General features: G+C 45.5%; 1 protein-coding gene across 18 annotated transcripts in view; it reads left to right on the top strand.

Annotated features, from left to right (window-relative positions):
- Window positions 1–12,775: 12,775 nt before the first annotated feature.
- The window catches only part of LOC140427828 (uncharacterized), a 507,915-nt gene continuing 499,198 nt past the window's right edge, over window positions 12,776–21,492 (top strand). For all 18 annotated transcript variants that reach the window (XM_072513572.1, XM_072513555.1, XM_072513571.1 and 15 more), the window contains exon 1: window positions 12,776–12,976. In XM_072513572.1, coding sequence (XP_072369673.1) covers window positions 12,898–12,976 — 79 coding nt within the window. In that variant the 5' untranslated portion in view covers window positions 12,776–12,897. The remainder of the gene's footprint in view (window positions 12,977–21,492) is intronic.

Genomic DNA, 21,492 nt, shown 5'->3' with positions numbered 1-21,492 from the left:
AAATTAGTGTGGAATTTGTGCTTTGAGAAGGAACGCATTAATTTAGATTATTGTGGTTGCACTTCCAGCATTTATTTTATTTTATCTATCATTAAGTTTTCTTGAGCCATGTTGTACCTTCAGGTGAGTCAAAGTAGATTGACAACAGACCAATAAGCTCCTTGGGATATTTTACTCTGTTAAGGCATTATACAAATACGAGTTGTTGTCATAACCCAAAGACTACGGACCAACTTGTCATAAATTAATGTTGGCATAGTAGTGACATTTGCAATCAGGAGTAAAGTTGAGGATTCATTGTATCCAGTGAACTGCAGCCAACCAAGTTGCAGATTGGGAAGACACTACTCAACCAATCATCTTGTTATAACCGAATGCTATGACAAGTAGATTGGGCTGGATTCTCCTACGATTTATTTGTTCTTCCCAAGGCCATTTGGTAACGTTCCAGACAAGAGTCTCCTAGTTAATATCAAGTACTGGATAAGACTTGAATGGACAAGCAACTGGCTGAAAGGCAAGAATATCTGACAAATAGTTGGACTAATTATGTTGGGTGGGAGAGGTTACTGAGGACACAGCTTCAAGGACTGGGATTTTCATCAGCAAGATACCTGTCAAAAAAATACAAATGAGTTAAGTTTTCATTTGAGGCCAAATTAGGCAGGCCAGTGGGTTCTAAAGGGACAAAACAAGAAAATAAATAAGTTAACATTTATATAGTGCCTTCCATAGATTTAAGGGGCGGGATTCTCCGACCCTCCGCGCCGGAATCGCGCCCGGAGCGGGATGGAAATCCGGCGCGACGGCGCTTCCGCGATTCTCCGCGGACCCGCTAGTCCCGCACGATCGACGCGGCGCCGGTCGAGGGGCCGTTGGAACAGGCCCCCGCTGTGATTCTCGGTGATCGGCCGGCCGAACGCCCGCCGGCATGGTTTACATGTGGTACCACCTGGTGGGAGCTGGGACCCGCGGCCGCGGTGGCGGTCCTGGTGGGGGATGGGGAAAATCTGACTCTGGGGGGGCCTCAGTGGTGGCCAGGCCATGATTGGGGGCCACCGATCGGCAGGCCATCGCGATCTGGGAGGGACCTACCTTACTCCGCACGGGCCCGCTGTGTGGCTCCGTCATGTCGGTGCCACCCGCGCTGAGGTCGGCCGCCGTGCGCATGCGCGGCCGGCGATCTGTACAGCAGGGCCCCGCCAGCAGCCAGAGCCATGGGACGAATGCCCGGGCCCTGCTAGCCCCCTGGAAAATGGAGAATCACCCCGGGCTTTTGAGGAAAAAGTCTGGAGTGATTCCCGTCCATTTTCCGGCGGGCGTGGGGACTTAGTCCCCAAAAGGGAGAATCCCACCCAAGGGGCGCGATTCCCCACTCCCGCGCCGGTTGGGAGAATCGCCTGGGCCGCCAATATTTCCGGGGACGCCGGTCCGACGCCCTCCCGCGATTCTCCCAAGCGGCGGGAACGGCCCGGTCGGGTTTCGCGGGCCGAAGGCCGGACAATCGCCGGAGACACCCAAAATGGCGATTCTCCGGCACCCCCGCTATTCTGAGGCCCGGATTGTCCGAGACGGCCAGGCCAAAACGGCGGGTTCCCCCTGGCGTCGTCCACACCTGGTCGCTGCAGTCGTGGGCAGAGCTTGAACGCTGGGGGGACGGCCTGTGGGGGGGCAAGGGGGGATCCTGCACCGGGCTTTACCTGGAATGTGGGGTGGCCCGCGATCGGTGCCCACCGATCGTCGGGCTGTCCTCTCTGAAGGAGGACCTCCTTCCTTCCGCGGCCCCGCAAGATCCGTCCCCCATCTTCTTGCGCGGCGGACCTAGAGAGGACGGCAACCACGCATGCGCGGGTTGGCGCCGGCCAACCTGCGCATGCGCGGATGACGCTCGTTATGCGGCGCCGGCTGCGTCATCTATGCGGCGCCGCTTTTACGCGGGCAACAAGGCCTGGCGCATGTAGATGATGCGGCCCCGATCCTGGCCCATTGTCAGGGCCTGAATCGGTCGGGACCGGGGCCGTTCCGCGCCGTCGTGAACCTCGACGGCGTTCACGATGGCGCGGCCACTTCGGCGTGGGAGTGGAGAATCCCACCCAAGGTGTCCCAAAAAACTCCACAACCATTGAACAATATTTGAAATGCATTCTCTGTAGTAATGCAGGAGAATTGGCAGCCAACTTGCTCAAAACAAGGCTCTAAAAAAAAGCAATGAAGTTATGACCAAATAATCTGATTTAGTGTTGTTGCTGTTGTTTGAGGGATAAACATTAGCCATGATACTGGGGACAACTCTTGTGTTCACCTTTGACTATTGCCTTGGGATCTTTAATATCCATCTGAGACGGGCAGAACGGGTCGTGGTTGATTATTTCTACTGGAGCATATTACAATCCCTGACCAGACCCCAACATTTGCCTGAAAACCCCAATGTTTTTTAATTTGTAAGGATACTTCATTCCAGAAGTAAATTGATGCACAAATACTGATATGGTATATTAAAACAAACCTCGTTATTATTAACACAGCATCAACTTTAACAGCATAGAAATATAGCTTACAATTACCAGTTAAACAATCCTTAACAATAAAATGAAACACTGTAACTACTAACGGCTACCTTCCTTATCTCCAATCAAGCAAAACCCATCACAGGTCATAACCCACTTTTAAATAAAGTAAGCAAACACAGGTGTACTTTCCAGGATATGGCTAAAGAATTTCTTTCAAAGACTGCTTGGATAGAGAGAGAGAGAGAAGTCTTGTCAGGAAACAGCCATAAGACCATAAAATATAGGGGCAGAATTAGGATATTCGGTCCCTCGGATCTGTTCTGCCATTCGATCATGGCTGATATGTTTCTCATCCCCATTATCCTGCCTTCTCCCCGTAACCCCTGATTCGCTTATTAATCAAGAACCTATCTATCGCTGTCTTAAAGACACTGAGTGACATGGCCTCCACAGCCTTCTGCAACAATGAGCTCCACAGATTCACTGCCCTGGCTGAAGACATACCATCTCATCTCTGTTTTAAAGGATCGTCCCTTTAGCCTGAGGCTGTGCCCCCAGGTTCTAGTCTCTTCTGTTAGTGGAAACATCTTCTCCACATCCACTCTATTGAGGCCCCTCAGTATTCTGGAAGATTCAATGAGAATTTCAATGAGCCTGCAGACACTTGCCTGTGCCAGACCACTGTTCTACCTGACCGTCTTTTGTAAAAGTTGCTGTTCTGTTCACAGCCAAATCTAAACTGACTGCTAGAGACCTGGTACAGACGGGACACCTTCCATTACTACGTCATCTTTATCCCACTCAAATCCCATGACCTAATTACCTAAGTTTAAACACAATGGGCTGGAGTTCCGTAGCCCGACGCCGACATCGGGATCGGGATCGGAGATCGGGTGGAGAATGAATTCCGACGCTGGAATTGGGGCAGGAACCGGTTTGACGCCAGTCCGCCGTGCTCCTCCCCTCCAATCGGCATCATCGGAATGCGCGCTATGCGCCATGCGTCATCGGCCTGCCCACCCATGATCCCCCGCTTCCATTGGACCCATGGCATAGAGTCTGCCATTTACAGATGAGGCTGGTGCCATAATTTGCTGTAGTCCTGCTGTTGGCCTTTGAAGGATCATGTAGCGCGGACTGGCCCTAGTGGCGTGCGCTATGGGAGCAGTCCTAATTCTCGGCTTAAAAGCAGAGAATGCTGAAAATACTCTGCTGTTCTGACAGCAACTGCTGAGAGAGAAATAGGTTGATGAGCTTCCAGCAGGCCGTAACCTCTGAGCTGGCGAAGAATGAGAGATGCAGATTAAGGGAGTGAATGATTAACAAAGGTAGGGAAACAGGGGAACAGAAAAGAAAGAAAATGGTAGGAAATTGGTCAAAATTGATGTGACCTCAGAGATTTGAGAGAGAAATGATTGTGCTTATTGGATAGATTAGGCAATGTAGGTGCAGAAAATTGAGTCTCGACAAATTTCCATACTGATATATAGGGGGCGATTCTCCGATATTGAGGCCAAGTGTTCGCGCCATTGTGTTTCACGACGGCGCAAACAGGGCCCAGACATGACCTATTCTGGCCCCCACATGGGGCCAGCACGGCACTGGAGTGGTTCACGCCAAATGGGCGCCGCGCCAACCTGTGCATGCGCAGTTGGGTCGCGCCATCCTGCGCATGTGCGGGGAACGTCTTACGCACGCCGGCCCCTCACCAACATGGAGCCGGTGTTCTGGGGCCGCGCGCGGAAGGAGGTAGGCCCGGGGGGGGGAGAGGCCGGCCCGCCGATCGGTGGGCCCCGATCGCAGGCCAGGCCCCATCGGAGGCCCCCCCCAGTGAAGGAGCCCCCCTCCCTCCCCCATAAGCCGCCCCCCAGCGTTCCCGCAGAGTTCCCGCCGGCAGTGAGCAGGGGTGGATGGCGCCGGCGGGAACCTGTCGTGTCGTAGCGGCCGCTCAGCCCATCCGAGCCGGAGAATCGCCGGTTCTCCGAGCGGCCTGGTGCGAATCGCGCGCTGCTGATTTCCGAGGGGGTAGGAGAATCGCGTGCGGGGGTCGGGGCGGTGAGGCGCGATTCGCGCAGTGCCCCGGCGATTCTCCCACCCGGCGTGGCGAGGGGGGGGGGGGGGGGGGGCGGAGAATCGCGCCCATAGTGAATGTCAAAGAGAAATGAGTAAAAGAATGGATACCAATTAACTATCAGATTTCACCTCAAAACAACTGCAGAGAAAATTGCCTGAGCCTCACAGTAAACCTGGCAGTTGTGCAAAGGCTGTTTGGGCTTGGTTGAAAAAAGCTGGAAAATTCCAAAACCCTCACAGCCAAGCCTCTCGACAAGATTGTTAATGAACTCAGAGAGTTATCAATTGGCGGCAACAATTTAATGTGCCGTTGTTTTTCAAAGGAATTCAGATTTTGTGCTTTTCATTGTAAACATTAATCCAGAACTTCCCATTTTAAGAAATTTGGGGGGTTTTGGATGATGCAACAAATGAGTAACATAAAAAACAAAAAAAAAAATGTTAAAGTTCACTGGCACCATGTTAGAAGAATATCTCATTTGCAACAAATAAAGGCAAGGAATCTAAAGCTTTGCACATTCGTAGAGTCAAATGTCACCGCCACAACTGAACTAAAATCAGACCATAAACATGATCACATAAATGACAATTTAATCTTCATAAATACTCTAGTGGAAAATAGTTCAAAAGGTACTATAACATCTTGTAGCAATCAAAAGATATATCAGCACCAAGAAAATAGATTGCTGTGATTTGATATCACTGTATCTGCTCACAAATAAGGTGATTTCCTTCAACACTCCAGCCAAATATCTGACAAAATCCATGATCCACACACAAGATGGGAGGAAACATTATACAGGACAAAAATTTAACAAAACTCCACTTATATTCGACGTTGGCTAAAATGCACAACAATTTGAAAAACGAAGACAGGATTTTCCACTGACATCCAATGTTGCTATGGTGACAGTGAAAGTATTTCAAGATTTAAGAACCGCCCTAGACTCTGCAATTAATTGCTAGGCGAAGTTCATGGGCGGAATTCTCCGGAAACGGCGCGATGTTCGCCAACTGGCGCCCAAAACGGCGCAAATCAGTCGGGCATCGCGCCGCCCCAAAGCTGCGGAATGCTACGCATCTTTGGGGGCCGAGCCCCAACCTTAAGGGGCTAGGCCCGCGCCGGACGAATTTCCGCCCCGCCAGCTGGCGGAAAAGGCCTTTGGTGCCCCGCCAGCTGGTGCGGAAATGACATCTTCGGGCGGCGCATGCGCGGGAGTGTCAGCGGCCGCTGACGGCATTCCCGTGCATGCGCAGTGGAGAGAGTCTCTTCTGCCTCCGCCATGGTGGAGATCGTGGCGAAGGCGGAAGGGAAAGAGTGCCCCCACGGCACAGGCCCGCCCGCGGATCGGTGGGCCCCGATCGCGGGCCAGGCCACCGTGGGGGCACCCCCCCGGGGCCAGATCGCCCCGCACCCGCCCAGGACCCCGGAGCCCGCCCGTGCCGCCTTGTCCCGCCGGTAAGGTAGGTGGTTTAATCTACGCCGGCGGAACAGGCATTTTAGCGGCGGGACTTCGGCCCATCCGGGCCGGAGAATCGCGGGGGGGCCGCCAACCGGCACGGCGCGATTCCCGCCCCCGCCGAATATCCGGTGGTGGAGAATTCGGCAACCGGCGGGGGCGGGATTCACGCCAGCCCCCGCCGATCCTCCGACCCAGCGGGGGTCGTAGAATCTCGCCCCATATTTTTAAAGAATTAACATCTTTTGACAAATCCTAGACAGAACTTTGGCAAACATCTGCAGCAGTTTTTGCCCCTTCCCCTTCCAAGGGAGCTTGCACACCGAGGTGAGTCTCTCTGGGAGCCAGCTGACAATGTTAGATAGTCAATTGGCCCAAACCTTGCAGTGGTTATGACCGATACACTGTCAATATTCACTGCCATTACTCCTCTGAAACTGACAGCAAATTCTGGAGTCCACACATGAGCATTAAACATGGAAATGGAGAGGTTACTTTCAATGAGTCTATGTTTTTCTATGGGTTACAGTCATAGACTGTAATCAATAAAAAAACACTTTTATTGACAAGATTGTCATTTGTCCTTTATTGTCCTTTTACCTTGTTGTATAAACCCTTGAAAAAAGGTTATGGCCGGAATTCTACAGCCGTTTGCTGATGGTGGGATTCTCTGGTACCACTGGCATTGCACCCCCACCCTTGGGTTTACAGGCAGTGTGGGGTGGCTTCAATGAGTCCTGACCTATAGTTTTTAATGGCATACTGTGAAGGAAATATTATTTTTAAAATATTGTTTGGGTCTACTGTGGTATTCTGTAAAGCAGGATTGCGGGGAAAGTGTACATTTGTATGTATGTCTGTATTTGTCTGTCACTAAGTTAATTAAGCTGGGGACTAAATGTCTCCAAAGTTGAGGATATCAATGGGGCTAGTTGTGAAAGGCAGGCATTTGTAGTAAATATGTCAAGTTCTACAAGTTAACACAACATGGGTAGAAATGTGCTTTGGGCGATAAGTGAGGATTGGATCTTAGCTGTTGAATTTCAAAGGAAGGTAAGAAAGAGTTTACAACTTAGAAAAAGACATAAATAAACAGGGCAAAGTTATTAAATTTTATTTTACCTGAAAGTGGTGGCCATAAGGAGAACATAACATATTTTATATCTTAGGATAGGGATATTTCAAAGAAGGATAAGAACACTGGGACAAGATGAAAAAAAATAATGAGAGTCTGGAAGCTGTGCTAGGGGTGGCCATGTAATATCTCCAGAAGAGAGTGCTCTGTGCTGAGGCAAAAGTGTGAAGAATGGGGAAATACATCACCCACAGCAACAGTGAGTTGTGCCTTGTGGTAATATTATTGGAATTTAATAGATTAAGTACCAGTAAGGACTGTTGCCTAAAGGGGTGTTTACCTGTGAGTCTAACCAAATAAGAACCTTTTGGGAAAATGTTATGTTCGACTAAGTTTAACTGTGTGAGTGTAATCTTGTGTGTTTAAGTTTTCTTTTATTGTATTAATAAATGTTTTAGTTTTAATATTAAACATCCCCAAAATGCTACTACGATTTGTGGCCCTAACTTCAGTAACCAAATTTTTTCATGGTAAAATGTAAATAGAAAAAAGCTGTGATCGCTTGTCACGTTTCCCTTTTGGGGATTTGGCTCGCACGGCACTTACCACCTGCTGGATCATAACAATACTAAGTTCATAATTCCTGCATTGTGAAACGAATCTCACATTTTGCTTTTTAAAGTTTTGTTTATAGCATTTCAACTTCGAATCTGTGTGTATCTCCCAATCATTTATTCCACTCTCTGTAAAATTTCATGAAAAGTAAAGAATAATCAATGCATTTTACTTTCTGATGTGTTGTGTGCATCAGCGCACATCACAGTAGCAATGCAATGACAGCACCAATTGTCTATTTCAATGCAATTGGCCTCTTATTCTCCCTGATGATGCCTGGAGAACACCAGAAAAGAGAAAATCCACGCCACAGAGATTACCAAATGTTTGTGGTGAGCTTGCTTCCTGGGGAATGCCATTTCTTCATTGTTGACCACATTATGTAAAATTAGCCAGGGCCAGGGACAAAACAATATGATAGATGAACTATGTGCTGACAGTCCCACCAAACCTGATACTTCCAGTTAAAGGTATTTTCATGCATCAATTAATGATCAATCATTTTGTCGGTCCCAGGAACTTTATCACATTGATCCTTAACTAGTTTTAAAAATCCCCCAAAACACTTGCAGAATTTTTTTTGCCAAAAATATACTTTATTCATAAAGTATCTGAAAGAAAAATGACAAAATATTTCACATTGTCATAACTAGAAAGTACAATGATATTCACATTTTCCCCCAGAGATCAAGTTGCAGTCTGAGGTACTTCAATTCAGTAATGAGAACATTACAAACATTTAATATTTTTATTACAGGGAGTACAATTCGGCTCAAAACTATGTGCATCGGCCATATTGCACTCTGTGGTGCTTCAATACAGTTACATACAGTTAGGGTTAAGCACACAGTCCAAGTGGTTTTACACGGTTTTCAGCCCCTTGGAGTACATTTGCTGGAAGGTCTTAGACAGTTGCCTTTTCCCATTGTCCCTTGGCAGTGGCTGCCCCAAGCTTGTGTGTGTCCCTCAGCATGTAGTCCTGGACTTTAGAATGTGCCAGTCTGCAACACTCGGTCAAGGACAACTCTTTCCATTGGAAGATCAACTGGTTTCAGGCAGATCAAAGAGCGTATTCCATCGTCTTGATAATCCTCCAGCTGCAGTTGATGTTTGTCTCGATGTGCGTGCCTGGGAACAGCCTATACAGCACAGAGTCCTGCGTCACAGAGCTGCTCAGGATGAACCTTGACAAATACCACTGAATCTCTCTCCAGACTGTCATTGCAAAGGCCCATTCTATGAGGAGGTGTGCGGCCATTTCTTCCCTCCCGCAGCTGCTTTGATGGCAGCGTGTGGTGGCACAGAGTCATCAGACGTGCATGAAGGATCTGATGGTGAGTGCCCTTCTCATCACCAGCCAAGCTAGGTCTTGGTGAATGTTTAAAAGTTATGGTGATGAGCCATTTTGACAATCTACTCAGGGAATTGTTCGACAGGATTCACCATCTGCATTTCCCTCAGGGGCTTGAAGACATTACATTCAGACCTCTGTTTGATGGAGGTGTGGTCAAATGTGTTTTTCTGAACACATTGTTTTGGGTGATACAGCGCAGTCTAACTACTGGAGTGTTCCACGTGCAATGTTCCAGGGGCTGGTTTAGCACACTGGGATAAACCGCTGGCTTTTAAAGCAGACCCATGCAGGCCAGCAGCACGGTTCAATTCCCCTACCAGCCTCCCCGAACAGGCGCCGGAATGTGGCGACTAGTGGCTTTTCACAGTCACTTCATTGAAGCCTACTCGTGACAATAAGCGATTTTCATTTTAGTTGGGGCTGTTTAGCACAGGGCTAAATCGCTGGCTTTGAAAGCAGACCAAGGCAGGCCAGCAGCACGGTTCAATTCCTGTAACAGCCTCCCCGAAAAGGCGCCGGAATGTGGTGACTAGGGGCTTTTCACAGTAACTTCACTGAAGCCTACTTGGGACAATAAGCGATTTTCATTTTTTTGTCAACGTGGACAGATGGAACCTCAGTATGTATGGCACTTGGTGTTTGCATATTGACGATGTACACACAGCAGAAATATCATAAATGTACAAATACAAATGTACAATAAATTATACAGACATTCAGCAAATGCAATACATAGGCAGGAATGGCCATATTTAAGAGAAACAAATATTTAAAGAGAGATTGGAAGCTGTGTTAGGGGTGGCCATGTAAGATCGCCAGAAGAGAGTGCTCTGTCCTGAGACAGAACTGTGAAGAAGGGGAAATACATCACCTACAGCAACAGTAAGTTGTGCCTTGTGGTAGTATTATTGGAATTTAATAGACTGAGGGATGGTTTCTCTGGTTCACCCAGCCGTGTGTTTTTCAGCCGTGTGCTGTTCGCTGTCGGTGGGATTCTATCTTCCCACCACTTGTCAATGGGATTTCCCATTGGGACCATCCCATGCCGCAAGGAAACCCACGGGTGTGGGTTCGCTGCGGCAGGAAAAGTGAATTACAATGACCAGAGAATTTCAGCCTAAGTATCTGTAAGGACTGTTGCCTAAAGGGATGTTTGTGAATCTAATCAAGTAAGACTCTTTGGGGGAAATATCCTGTTAGCCTACGTTTAACTGTGCAAATGTAATCTTGTGTGTTTAAGTTTTCTTTTATTTTGTTAATAAATGTTTTAGTTTAATATTTAACATTTTCATAGGTATTACTGCAATTTATTTGCATTTAGCTCATTTTAAAATCCAATAAAAGCAACTTAAAGAAAAATAAAGGCAAAAATAAAGATTTCCTCTTCTGTGAAGACTTTTAGAACAATTGGGCCAGACCCATCCTTTGCAACACCAGGGACAGGAAGAAGCTCTCTACCTAGTGACACTTGCTGTTTGTGCACCCTGGACGTACACACAGCAAAAATACCATGGGCGGGATTCTTCGTTTCTGAGACTAAGGGCGGAATTCTCCACTTGCTGACGCCGAAATCGTATTCGGCAATCGGGCAGAGAATCCCTTTTGACGCTGAAATCAGGGGCGGCGCCTGTTTTTGGATGCTCCACCCCCTCCAAAATGGCATCATCGGTGAATATGCCGCACACCGTTGGTTCGGCCTCAGGGTGTCACCTGAAGGCCCCCCCCAGATGTTCCGCCCCGATGGGCCGACTCCCTGACAGAGTGGATCACTTGTGCTCTGCATTTTTGTCAACCTCACATGTCCAGCGGTACCACAGTCGGGGAGGCGGGGGGGGGGGGGGGCGTTCGGCTGCTGGGGAGGGGGCTTCGGTGGGAACTGGGGGTTTGGTTGGGGGGGTGGTCCGGGGGTGGCGAGGGGATTACAGAGGAGCACTATCTAACAGGCCGGATCCGCGCGCAGCTGGCGCCATGTTGTACGGCACGACCGCTGCAGCTTGTCGCTGTGTGCATGTGCGCCCATGGACCCAGCAGTTCTCCGGCCATTTCTGTCGGGACGCCAGGAGTTTTACGTGGCGCAGCTGCTAGTCCCCCACCGGGTGCTTGGGCGCGCTGACTTTTCCATCGTAAAACTAGACACTTCCTCCAGACGTAGCCCCAAAATTGGAGAATTGAGCCCTAAGTGTTGACGCCATCGCATAATTTGTGGATTTTCACGACAGAAAAACTGGCGCCACACCTGGACCGATTCTGCCATTATTAAGGGGCTAGCACTGGTGCAGTATGTAACACAATCAATTCCAATGAAAAATGGCGCATGACACTTAGGGGGATGTCAAGCTGCAGCCGCACATACACATTACACTGCCCACACATACTCATCCCAGCCAACAAGATGGCACTGGTTGTGCTGGAGCGTGCCCATACAGCTGATGGGCCGACTGGGGCTAAAGGGAAGGGTGCCCTGATAGGACACCGATACAACCCGTGGCACTAAGTTCAAAGTGGACTGTTAGCTGTGTGCGTAGCTACATAGCTGCTTTGCCAGCTTCGGCAATCGTGTTCTGTGTCCGTCAACCCCGACCCTACAGCCCACGTCCTGGCCACACCCCGCTATTCCCCCAGCCCTGGCAGAGCCCTCCCCCCCACCCCCCCTCCCCCAGCCCTGCCAGCAAACTATGGCGATGTTGGACACTTTCCATACCCCCCTCTCTCTCTCAGCAGCCGCCACACCAGTTTCACGATATTTAAAAGTGCAAGTGAACCGCGCTGTTGGGAATTCGGCCCATCAGAAGCGGAGAATCGTGGGTCAGGCCCACTAATGATATGCAAATGATGTCGACTGTACGTGCGTTCTGGAAGGCATTCACGCCACTGTCAAGGTCTGCAGCACTGCGATTTGGCGTCAAATCAGCGCCCACCCTGATTTTGGCGTCTGAACGGATTCTCCACCCAATCGCCTTTCCCAATTTCCCGTCGACTAACGGAGAATCCCGCCCCATGTGCTGTCAATTAAAGCCCCGAACTGCAAATCGTGGGCAAAGTGGGGTGGCTAATATCATGCATCAGCAATTTCTCGGAATGTATCAGATTCAGGCCAGGTGGAAGCAGTGTGAATGAATCTCATTCAAATTTGCAACAAGTTGCGTTCCGCCCCCCGCCCCACAAAAAAATACATTTGATTTAAATGCATTTTTAACAACTCGATCACTTAAGAGATGGCCCGCAGCTGCTACACAGCTGAATACAAATTGTCTCTTAAGCTAGCAACTGCAGCCAAACAGTAAAAACCATGGAGGGGTTTCGGCTGAATAATAAAGACAAGAAATTGCACACCGACATCAATTTCTCACTCCTCCTCAAAATGTCATGGGAGGGCAGCGATTGTGTAACCCAGAATCAATGGTCATATCGCCACTGGGCAAGTCAAAAACAATTCCTTCGCTTTTGGCTCAATACAGATCAAACCTAATTCCAGTGTAGGTGGAAGGGAGAGTTTCTGGGTTGCTCCGAGGAGGAGTTTTATTTTGTCCCAGCGCAAGATTTCGATCGATTTTGCTGGACTTCAAAGCGAATGATTCTCTCTCGGTCAGCCCAGCCGGAGTTATCAAAACCTATTACAGCAGGGGGGTTGGCAACAGCAACTCTGAGGACTTTGGAAAGGGTGCCAGGTCCTATCCGCCGCTGTGTGTGTGTGTGACGCTGGGCTCTCCTCCCACCACTCGATGGTGCCTCACTTTTAAGTTTCAGTCTCATTGCTGCCCCAGATCTCTAAAAGAAAGCTTCAACTTAATCCGGCTCCTCCGCCGCGAGATGTCTGTCAAATTTCTTTTCGTTATCTTCGGTGGGATTGTTTTAACCTTGGTGGATAATGCAAGGATTTTCCCAAGAGGTAAGCAACGTGCCCGTTCCAGTGCATTGGTGTAAACTTGAATTGGTAAAAAAAATACCTTTTTACCACCCCCCCCCCCCCCCCCGCCCCACAACTCGAAAATTAATGCCAATGTTCAATTTGGTTATTTTTTCTCCATTTAATTGTCTCTCCCTTTCTGCAACTTTGGTGGGGTGCAGTTCCAGAATTCATCTTGATACTAAATATTGGCAGATAATTTGCCTGCCAGAGACATCACTCTTGCACCGTACTGTCCTCACTGGACTTTACTATCCCCCTCCTGCACAAACATTTCCATCCTGTAGGCCAATGGAATCAGACGGGTGAACCCTAGTTGATTTTTTACCTCTGTAATCCAGGATGCTGGTTTTCCCTGCCGTTGTTACAGTTGGAGATCAACTAAACACAGAATGTGATGTGAACTCAAACTGGGATCTTGCCAATCTTGTGTGGCTCACTTGCTAAACAATTGATGGTGGGCGGGGGAGAGACCGGCATTGTATATATTTTGAATACCTGGAAAAATATTCAGCATCCTGTTCTTGAAAAACTGTTCAAACACTTACCAGCACTTTACATTTATTTTAAAATATGTTTCACTAATTAAAGTTAATACCGTAAATTGCAACCCCTGCACGGGGTAATTTAATCTGATATCTTACAACACCAGGTTCAAGTCCAACAGATTCGTTTCGAATCACTAGCTTTCAGAGCTGCGCTCCAAAAGCTAGTGATTCGAAACAAACCTGTTGGACTTTAACCTGGTGTTGTAAGACTCCTTACTGTGCCCACCCCAGTCCAACGCCGGCATCTCCACATCAGGGTAATTTAAGGTGAGGTTGTGATAATTATATTTTACTTCCAATTTGCATTGTCCAGGAGCATAATTGTTAGAGATTATTAGTTATACGCCTTCCTCATTGCACCCCCATCTGCCTCAAATTTATTTGAAGAAATTCAGAATGCTTGGATCCTGAAAAATATGGGATTAGCATTCAAACTGATTACATGGTGGGATCCTATTGAATTCCGGATTGTTGTAAAACTGAAGGCAAATTATTAAAGTCTGTGATAACTTAATCAAATATCAGGGACTGATGAATTTAGAGTTCTATCTTTCACTTGGAGGTGGTACACTGGACGGAGTGCTTCTGGACTTGAAGCATAGCAGTTATGTTAAATCCATCTCCTTTTCCATTGCTGAAATCTCATGCTCAACATCAACACTCCTCGCTCAGGTATAACATGATGTAGAGGTGGACTAAAAATACTGCATCAGCTTAAATCGTTGTGGAGTCTTTGAGCAAGATTAACAATTTAGTGCTAACTGTTGCCAAATCATGTGCAATATTGTATTGTGGGCACATGCCATGAGTTACAGACTGCCAAAATTGGGCTGGATTCATGGCCTCTGCAACCAACAGGGAAATTAAATTTTCATCCCATTCAGTCTGGGCTGCATTCAGATGTGAAAGGGACGTGCCAAATCTTTCTGCACCCAGTCTGCATGGGACTTGTTAATATACAGACGTTAACTTCAGATCCCAAATTCTGCTCTATTTAAACTGCATTTTATTTGCATTCCTCGGCATTGGTATCCTTTCATCTCTGTAAGATGATGGACATGCTGAAAATCAAATGCATTGGGGATGGGGTAGTTCCATCCAGTGCACTTTGGCTGATAATTGAAGTGATCAATTCGTGAGAGGCAAGTTCAACCAAATATACACCTGCTTGTAAAAATGTCTTTTTGTGGATCCTGTTTGTCACACCTTTCTGTTGCCATAGTTATCGGTAACACCTATAAGTAACAATCAAAGGTCGGTTAGCTCAGTTGGCTGGATGTCTGGGTTGTAATGTGGAGCGCTGTCAACAGCGTGGGATCAATTCTTGTACCGGTTGAGGTTATCCGTGAAGGCTTTGCCATCTCAACCTTGCCCCTCGTCTGAGGTGTGGTGACCCTCAGGTTAAAACACCACCAGTCAGCTCTCTCTCAAAGGGGAGAGCAGCCTATGGGACTGTGGTGACATTGTAAGTAACAGTAACACCTAAATTATATTGGTAGCTCCGCTTCTATTACTTTAGCTGCATAAAAAATTGCTGTTTTGCCATCCCAGCATTAGCAGTGCTGTGGGATGAATGCCCAATTTATTGCTGTAATGTTCTGTTACAACCAGTGCAGTTAAGAGACATACCATTCAACCATTCTTTGCAACTGTAAATAATAGCCCTCTGTTTATAATCATACATTTATCAATTATCAAAGTATTATTCTTGTATTTATACATAGTTTCTCTTCGATTCATGCAACCACTTGTCAAATTCATAAAATATCTACCTTTTTCCCTCTGTATACTAAATGCTGTGAAGAAACGAAACATGTTCCCATTTCATACAGTCATCAGAACTGAATGTCTTCCAGTTCCAACATAGAGGCAGGCCTGAAATGTTTAACGTTTTTCCTTTCTATATAATTGCTGCCTGAATTACTGAGCATTGCTGGCATTATCTGTTTTTGTTTCAGAAAGCCATCAGCTGCAATGTTTCCCTTTTTTTTGACAAATTCATCATCCCTGTACCTCGCAGCAGGGAGCCTTGCTAGAATGAGCGCGGGTCAGAGAATTGGTTTACAATTCTGTGGCTTTGAATGTGGCTTCCTGCAGGGACTGCAGCATTGATTGATTTACTCCACTGCTGTGTTGCTTAAGAGAAAGTGCTGACTAGCCGCAAAGCACGGATACGGCGATACTGTTTTAGCAATGTGCAATAATCTTTTGGAAAAAAATTGAAGTTCTCTCAGTTCAGAACCAGCAGGTAAAAGTATTTGACATGTGTCTATTTACTTAACAAATATCTGGCACCATTCAATGCTCAAGGAAATAAAGCACTCACTATGAACAAAAACCATTCACACACTTCTCTTTGTCTTACCATTTTACCATAAAACACGCAGAAAAGTTAAAATACAATTGCATGCTCTGTCCGGGCATGAGTGTTGAGTTTGCGTGCCAAATGACAGTGCTAATTATCCAATAATTAGAAATGTAATTGGCCACATCGGGATTACACAGGGTATGCTAGCATTATGGTTATGTCAATGAACAAGTAATCTCGAGGTCTTGAGATGAGTTCAAATTCCATCATGGCAGCTGAAGAACATAAATATAATTAATTAAATAAATCTGGAATTTAAAGAAAATCTAGTATTAATAATGGTTACCATGCAACTACCAGATCGTTATAAAAATCCATCTGGTTTACTAATGTCCTTTAGTGAAGGAAATCTGTTAACTTTAATTGGTCTGGGCCATATGTGACCGACCCTCAGATCCATAGCAATGTGGCACTCTGGACTGTCCTATGAAATGGCCCAGCAAGTTATTTATCTTTATTCAAAAATCCAGCTCATCACCATATTTTCAAGGGCAATTGGTGGTGGTGGGGGTAATAAATGGCAGCCTTATCAGTGACAATTATATCCTGTAGATTAGTACATAGGTATTAGGAGCAGAAGTAGGCAATTCAGCCCTTCGAGCCTGCTCCACCATTCAATCAGATCATGGCTGATCTCAAATCCACCTCTCTGCCTGTTCCCCATATCCCTTTAACCCATAGAATCATAGAATTTACAGTGCAGAAGGAGGCCATTCGGCTCATCGAATCTGCACTGGCCACTGGAAAGAGCACCCACTTAAGCCCACACCTCCACCCCATCCTCGTAACCCAGTAACCCCACCTAACCCAAGGGCAATTTATCATGGCCAATGCACCTAACCTGCACATCTTTGGACTGTGGGAGGAAACCGGAGCACCCGGAGGAAACCCACGCAGACACGGGGAGACCATGCAGACTCTGCACAGACAGTGACTCAAGCCGGGAATCGAACCTGGGACCCTGGAGCTGTGACGCAACTGTGCAAACCACTGTGCTACCGTGCTGCCAATATCTGTGACCTCTCATTCTAGATTGCCCCACAAGGGAAAACATTTGGTCTATGTTTACTTTATCAATCCCTCTTCGTATTTTATATACCTTGATCAGATCCCCTCTCATTCTTCTAAACTCCAGATGAATAACAAAATCCCAGATATCCAAATGTGGCCTGTGGAGAACATATTTGACAGCATTTTCCTTTAGATTCTTTTAATTACTCTTCAAATCGTTGTTGAGAATTTACAATTTCATGCTAAGCTGATCACTTACTCCATGCAATAAACTATTAGTGCCTAAGCAATCAGCAATAGCGATAATGAAGTGAAGTCTTGCCATGGCAAAACAGAATTCACAGCGAAAATTATTCCTTACCTTGAATAATCTTCACATAATACACACTGGATGACTATTTTAAATTATTTGAAAAATCATGTGAAAATGAACAGGCCAAGTAAGAGTTAATTTTGAATAGCAACATGCAATGCTACAGAAATATCATTAGCTGTTTCTGAAGTTCTACTAGGATTCATATACCTGTGGGAGAAATGATGTCTCTCCCCCGATGACGGTTCCCAAACATTCTGCCACATGGTGGAAAGACCAGCATGAGTGCTGATTGGGGTTGTTTCAGCCTGGAGAACAACTGCCATAATTCTCTTTTGTTAAGGAAATCTCCATATGTACAGCCAGTGCATACTTTTATATAATTATATTGTATAACGTTACACATTTTCAAAATCGTTCTTGCCTATCTGACAGGCAAACGTATTAATGTCGCAACCGAAAGATGCCACTTCCTACAATGCAGCATGTTATGCTATATTATATAAAATAACAGGCATTGAGGAAATTTGAAGACTAATTCCATCTCTAGATGCTGCTGATATTCAATTACAATTTAAGCGTTACTTTGTGGCTCACAATACTATCAAAGTTCCTTGATGAATTGAAATGTTCTTATCTTCCTCTTCTGAGGACGTGATATCCAACTGATTACAGAACTAAAAACAGAAAATGCTGGAAATTACTTAGCAGACCTGGCAGCATCTGTGGAGAGGGAACTGAGTCTTTCCACAGATGCTGCCTGACTGCACAGTCCTTCCAAAATGTTCTACTTTTAGTTCAGATTTCCAGCATTCACAGTATTCTGCTTTTCAATATTATGGATCTGGACTGAAAATGTAATCTATGTAATACAAATGCCAAATCATCATGTCTTTTTTTCCTTGGATATGTAGAGGTGAAATTCTAGTGACGACTCAGATAGATCTGAGATACAATCCTGCTGTCAGTCTCTACAATGTCATTGCAGTGTTAATGTAAGCCTACTTGTGACAATAATAATAAAGATTATTATTATTTACACGAGGAATTATAAATTATCCCATCAGTTAACCTGGTTCAAAATTGCCACACATGGTAGGAAAAGAAATGCCTGCGTTTCACAACCCCCAGACATCCCGAAGCACTTTACAACCAATTAATTTACCTTTGAAATGTAGTCACTTTGTATTATAGGAAACGTTGCAACCAATGTTCCACAAGACAAGAATCCATGAAGAGAAATTAGATCTTGACCAGTTAATCCTTTTTAGTGATGCTGGTTGAAGGATAACTAATGACCAAGTCACTGGGAAGAGCTCTTTTCCTCAGAATAACATCAAGAGATCTTTTCTGACCTTCGGTGAGGGCGGAAGGAGCTGAGTGTAGCGTCTCCTCTGAAAGATGTCATGCACTGATGTGCATCTAGTCCTTCAGTATTTTAGCTGTTCTAATCTGATTCAAGTTAACGTCCCCTTCACTGCCATCTCTTAAAATGAGCTGTGAGGAGATAAGATTTAAATCAAACAGTTGGATTCAGACATGAGCTAAATATGGAAACGTCTTGCCTCTCAGACTGTTTTTGGACTGAGGTGAGAGTGACTATTGTGAACAGTTAGTTCATGCAAAGTGCACAGCAGAACAGATTTGAGGGGAATCAGCACACTGAAAAACATGGTCACAGGGTATGAGATGGAAAAGCTGGACAAATATTCATCATTTGTGCAAGGGCCATCAGTTTAAACTGTGGTTGAACTGATCTGATCTCACTGACAGTTGAATGGATTTGAATTATAGCTCTTGCTGCGTGTGCCCTGCCACACTATGGATGGGAGGTGTTTAAATTAGCTTCATTAAAATCCGTTGTCACTGCAGCTGGTAAATCGCGATGTGTGGCTATCGAAATCAATTAAATTACTTGACGTAGCAATGTGATTTAAAATTGAAATGATCAGTGCAGCATGAAAGAAACTTATTTTATTATCTCTTCCCACTCTCTCCCCCACTTTTCCTATTCTGTAGTACCAATAATTGAGCCAGGGAAAGCAAATTAATTTTCAAGCCAATACTCTTGGCTTTGAATCAGAGAGGAAAAAAGACTGACAAGTATTGGCAATTACTAACTTTCCCTCAGCTCATGTTAGCAGAATATTATGGGAATACAAGTCCATATTATATAGGATATTGGAAATATAGCAATGTTATACAGAGTGAAACATAGAATATATTGCATGGTCCATATTATTAAGAAAAAAATGCTTCTAAATGAGGTACTCCACAGTTAGCCTTTAACACATTTACAAATGTTCAACATTAATGGAAGCGATTGTAAGTCTCAGTGTGGTTATTATCAAATTTCTATTTTAGAGTTTTCAGTTTATCTTAAATTGCATATTTTCAATTTGTCTTTCCTTGTGTTTTGGCCAGAATAGACCTCTGACTCATTTAGTCTCCACTTTGGCAAATCTTGTTCACTAATTTCTGTTCCTTGGGCCTCGTATTCATGCACTGCTGGTGGATGGACTGCAGGCGGAAACTATGCATTATGTCACAGGCAGAAGGTATTTACAAATATACCTTTCAGATTGGTGATTACTTTATCATGGCTGCTAAACAAAGTCTGTTGGGTCATTTTTCTTGCTTTTCCCCCTTATATTTCATATGCTGCTTTCTACCCTACATGCCCCATTCACACACCATCATATCCCCCACGCCCCCTTCATGCTTCGATGTATCCCCCATAGCCACTCATCCAGTATCCGCAACGGGGATACATCAGGGTGTCTTTGACAGGAATTTTAAAAAAAATCTAGTGGAGATACTATTCAAACACACGTCCAACTGAAAAAAACTCTCATTCACAAAAGCCATGTAAAAATAAACTCTCTACATGTGCCCAATATGTTGTAAAAAGAAACACATTTTTCACTTGCCATATCAAAGAAAGATAACTCTTTAATAACTTCTTAAAACTGTCAATCAAAATATAACTACAGCCCCCTGCTGAGAAAGGTGGTTTCACAGCTTTTGAAACAGCCAGGCATTCATAATGGGCTCAGCTGTAACTAGAAACGCTGAAAATATAAACAGTGGAGTCTGTTCAAACTGACAAACAAGTTGACAGTTTTCCCCTAAGCTGCCCCAGATGTCATATTAATTAAAGCAATCCAGGAGCAAGTGGCTGTTTTTATCTATCAAACAACTGCTGACAATTATTTTCAATTTGAATTGCTCTGGGCATTTAAATCACATCATAATATTCCATTAGAGATCACAAGCAGTGTTGCCTTCAGTTTTGAATGCATAAGATCCCTTTTCTTAATGCGAAAATATTCTAATCATAGAATCATAAAATAGAATTTACAGTGCAGAAGAAAGCCACTCGGCCCGTCGAGTCTGCCCCGGAAAGAGCATCCCACCCAATCCCACACCATCCCCACACCTCCACCCTATCCCCATAGCCCCACATAACCTATTTTGGACACTAAGGGCAATTTAGCATGACCAATCCACCTAACCTGCACATCTTTGGACTGTGGGAGGAAACCGGAGCACCCAGAGGAAACCCATGCAGACACAGGGTGAACGTGCAGACTCCGCACAGACAGTGACCCAAGCCGGGAATCAAACCTGGGACCCTGGAGCTGTGAAGCAACTGCGCAAACCACTGTGCTACCGTGCTGCCCACATCGCAATGCATCGCAACACCAGAGTAATACTGGTGAATGTAATAGTCATCTTAGCTTTTCAGAACCATACCATATGATGAGTCACTGCATTTAAAACATATTTGTTGAACAATATAGCATCTAATAGTGACATTTTCAGTTGTTAAAATATTTAACACTTACATTTTACAATGTTCCTGACTCCTCAACAGACCTTTCCAGTGATCACAAACTCGCCAAAGAGTCAGTATACTTTTATACTTATAAAAACCAGTAGAAGAAACTAGCTGTAGGGGATGGGGGTGGCGGTGGAGTGGGGCAGGGGATTGTGGGGTAAGAAATTTCATTTCCCATTGGGTATTACGGTCCCAAACCAGATCCCAACAGTAGCTAGGATACTGGACAGAAACCACAATATTTTATTTTAATTTTGGAAGACTGTGAGGAAAGGATACCTTGCTCCATGTGTGATTCCTGCAAAAAAGGGATACGGTATGGTATAACAAACATCATTGCTAACACATATCTTCAACATTGCACAAACAATAGCTTACAATTGCCAATCAAGACAGTGACACAATAACCCTTAACTG

Source organism: Scyliorhinus torazame, chromosome 8 (assembly GCF_047496885.1).
Source record: "Scyliorhinus torazame isolate Kashiwa2021f chromosome 8, sScyTor2.1, whole genome shotgun sequence".
NCBI classification, from domain to species: domain Eukaryota; kingdom Metazoa; phylum Chordata; class Chondrichthyes; order Carcharhiniformes; family Scyliorhinidae; genus Scyliorhinus; species Scyliorhinus torazame.
This window is presented reverse-complemented; position numbering and strand designations above follow the sequence as displayed.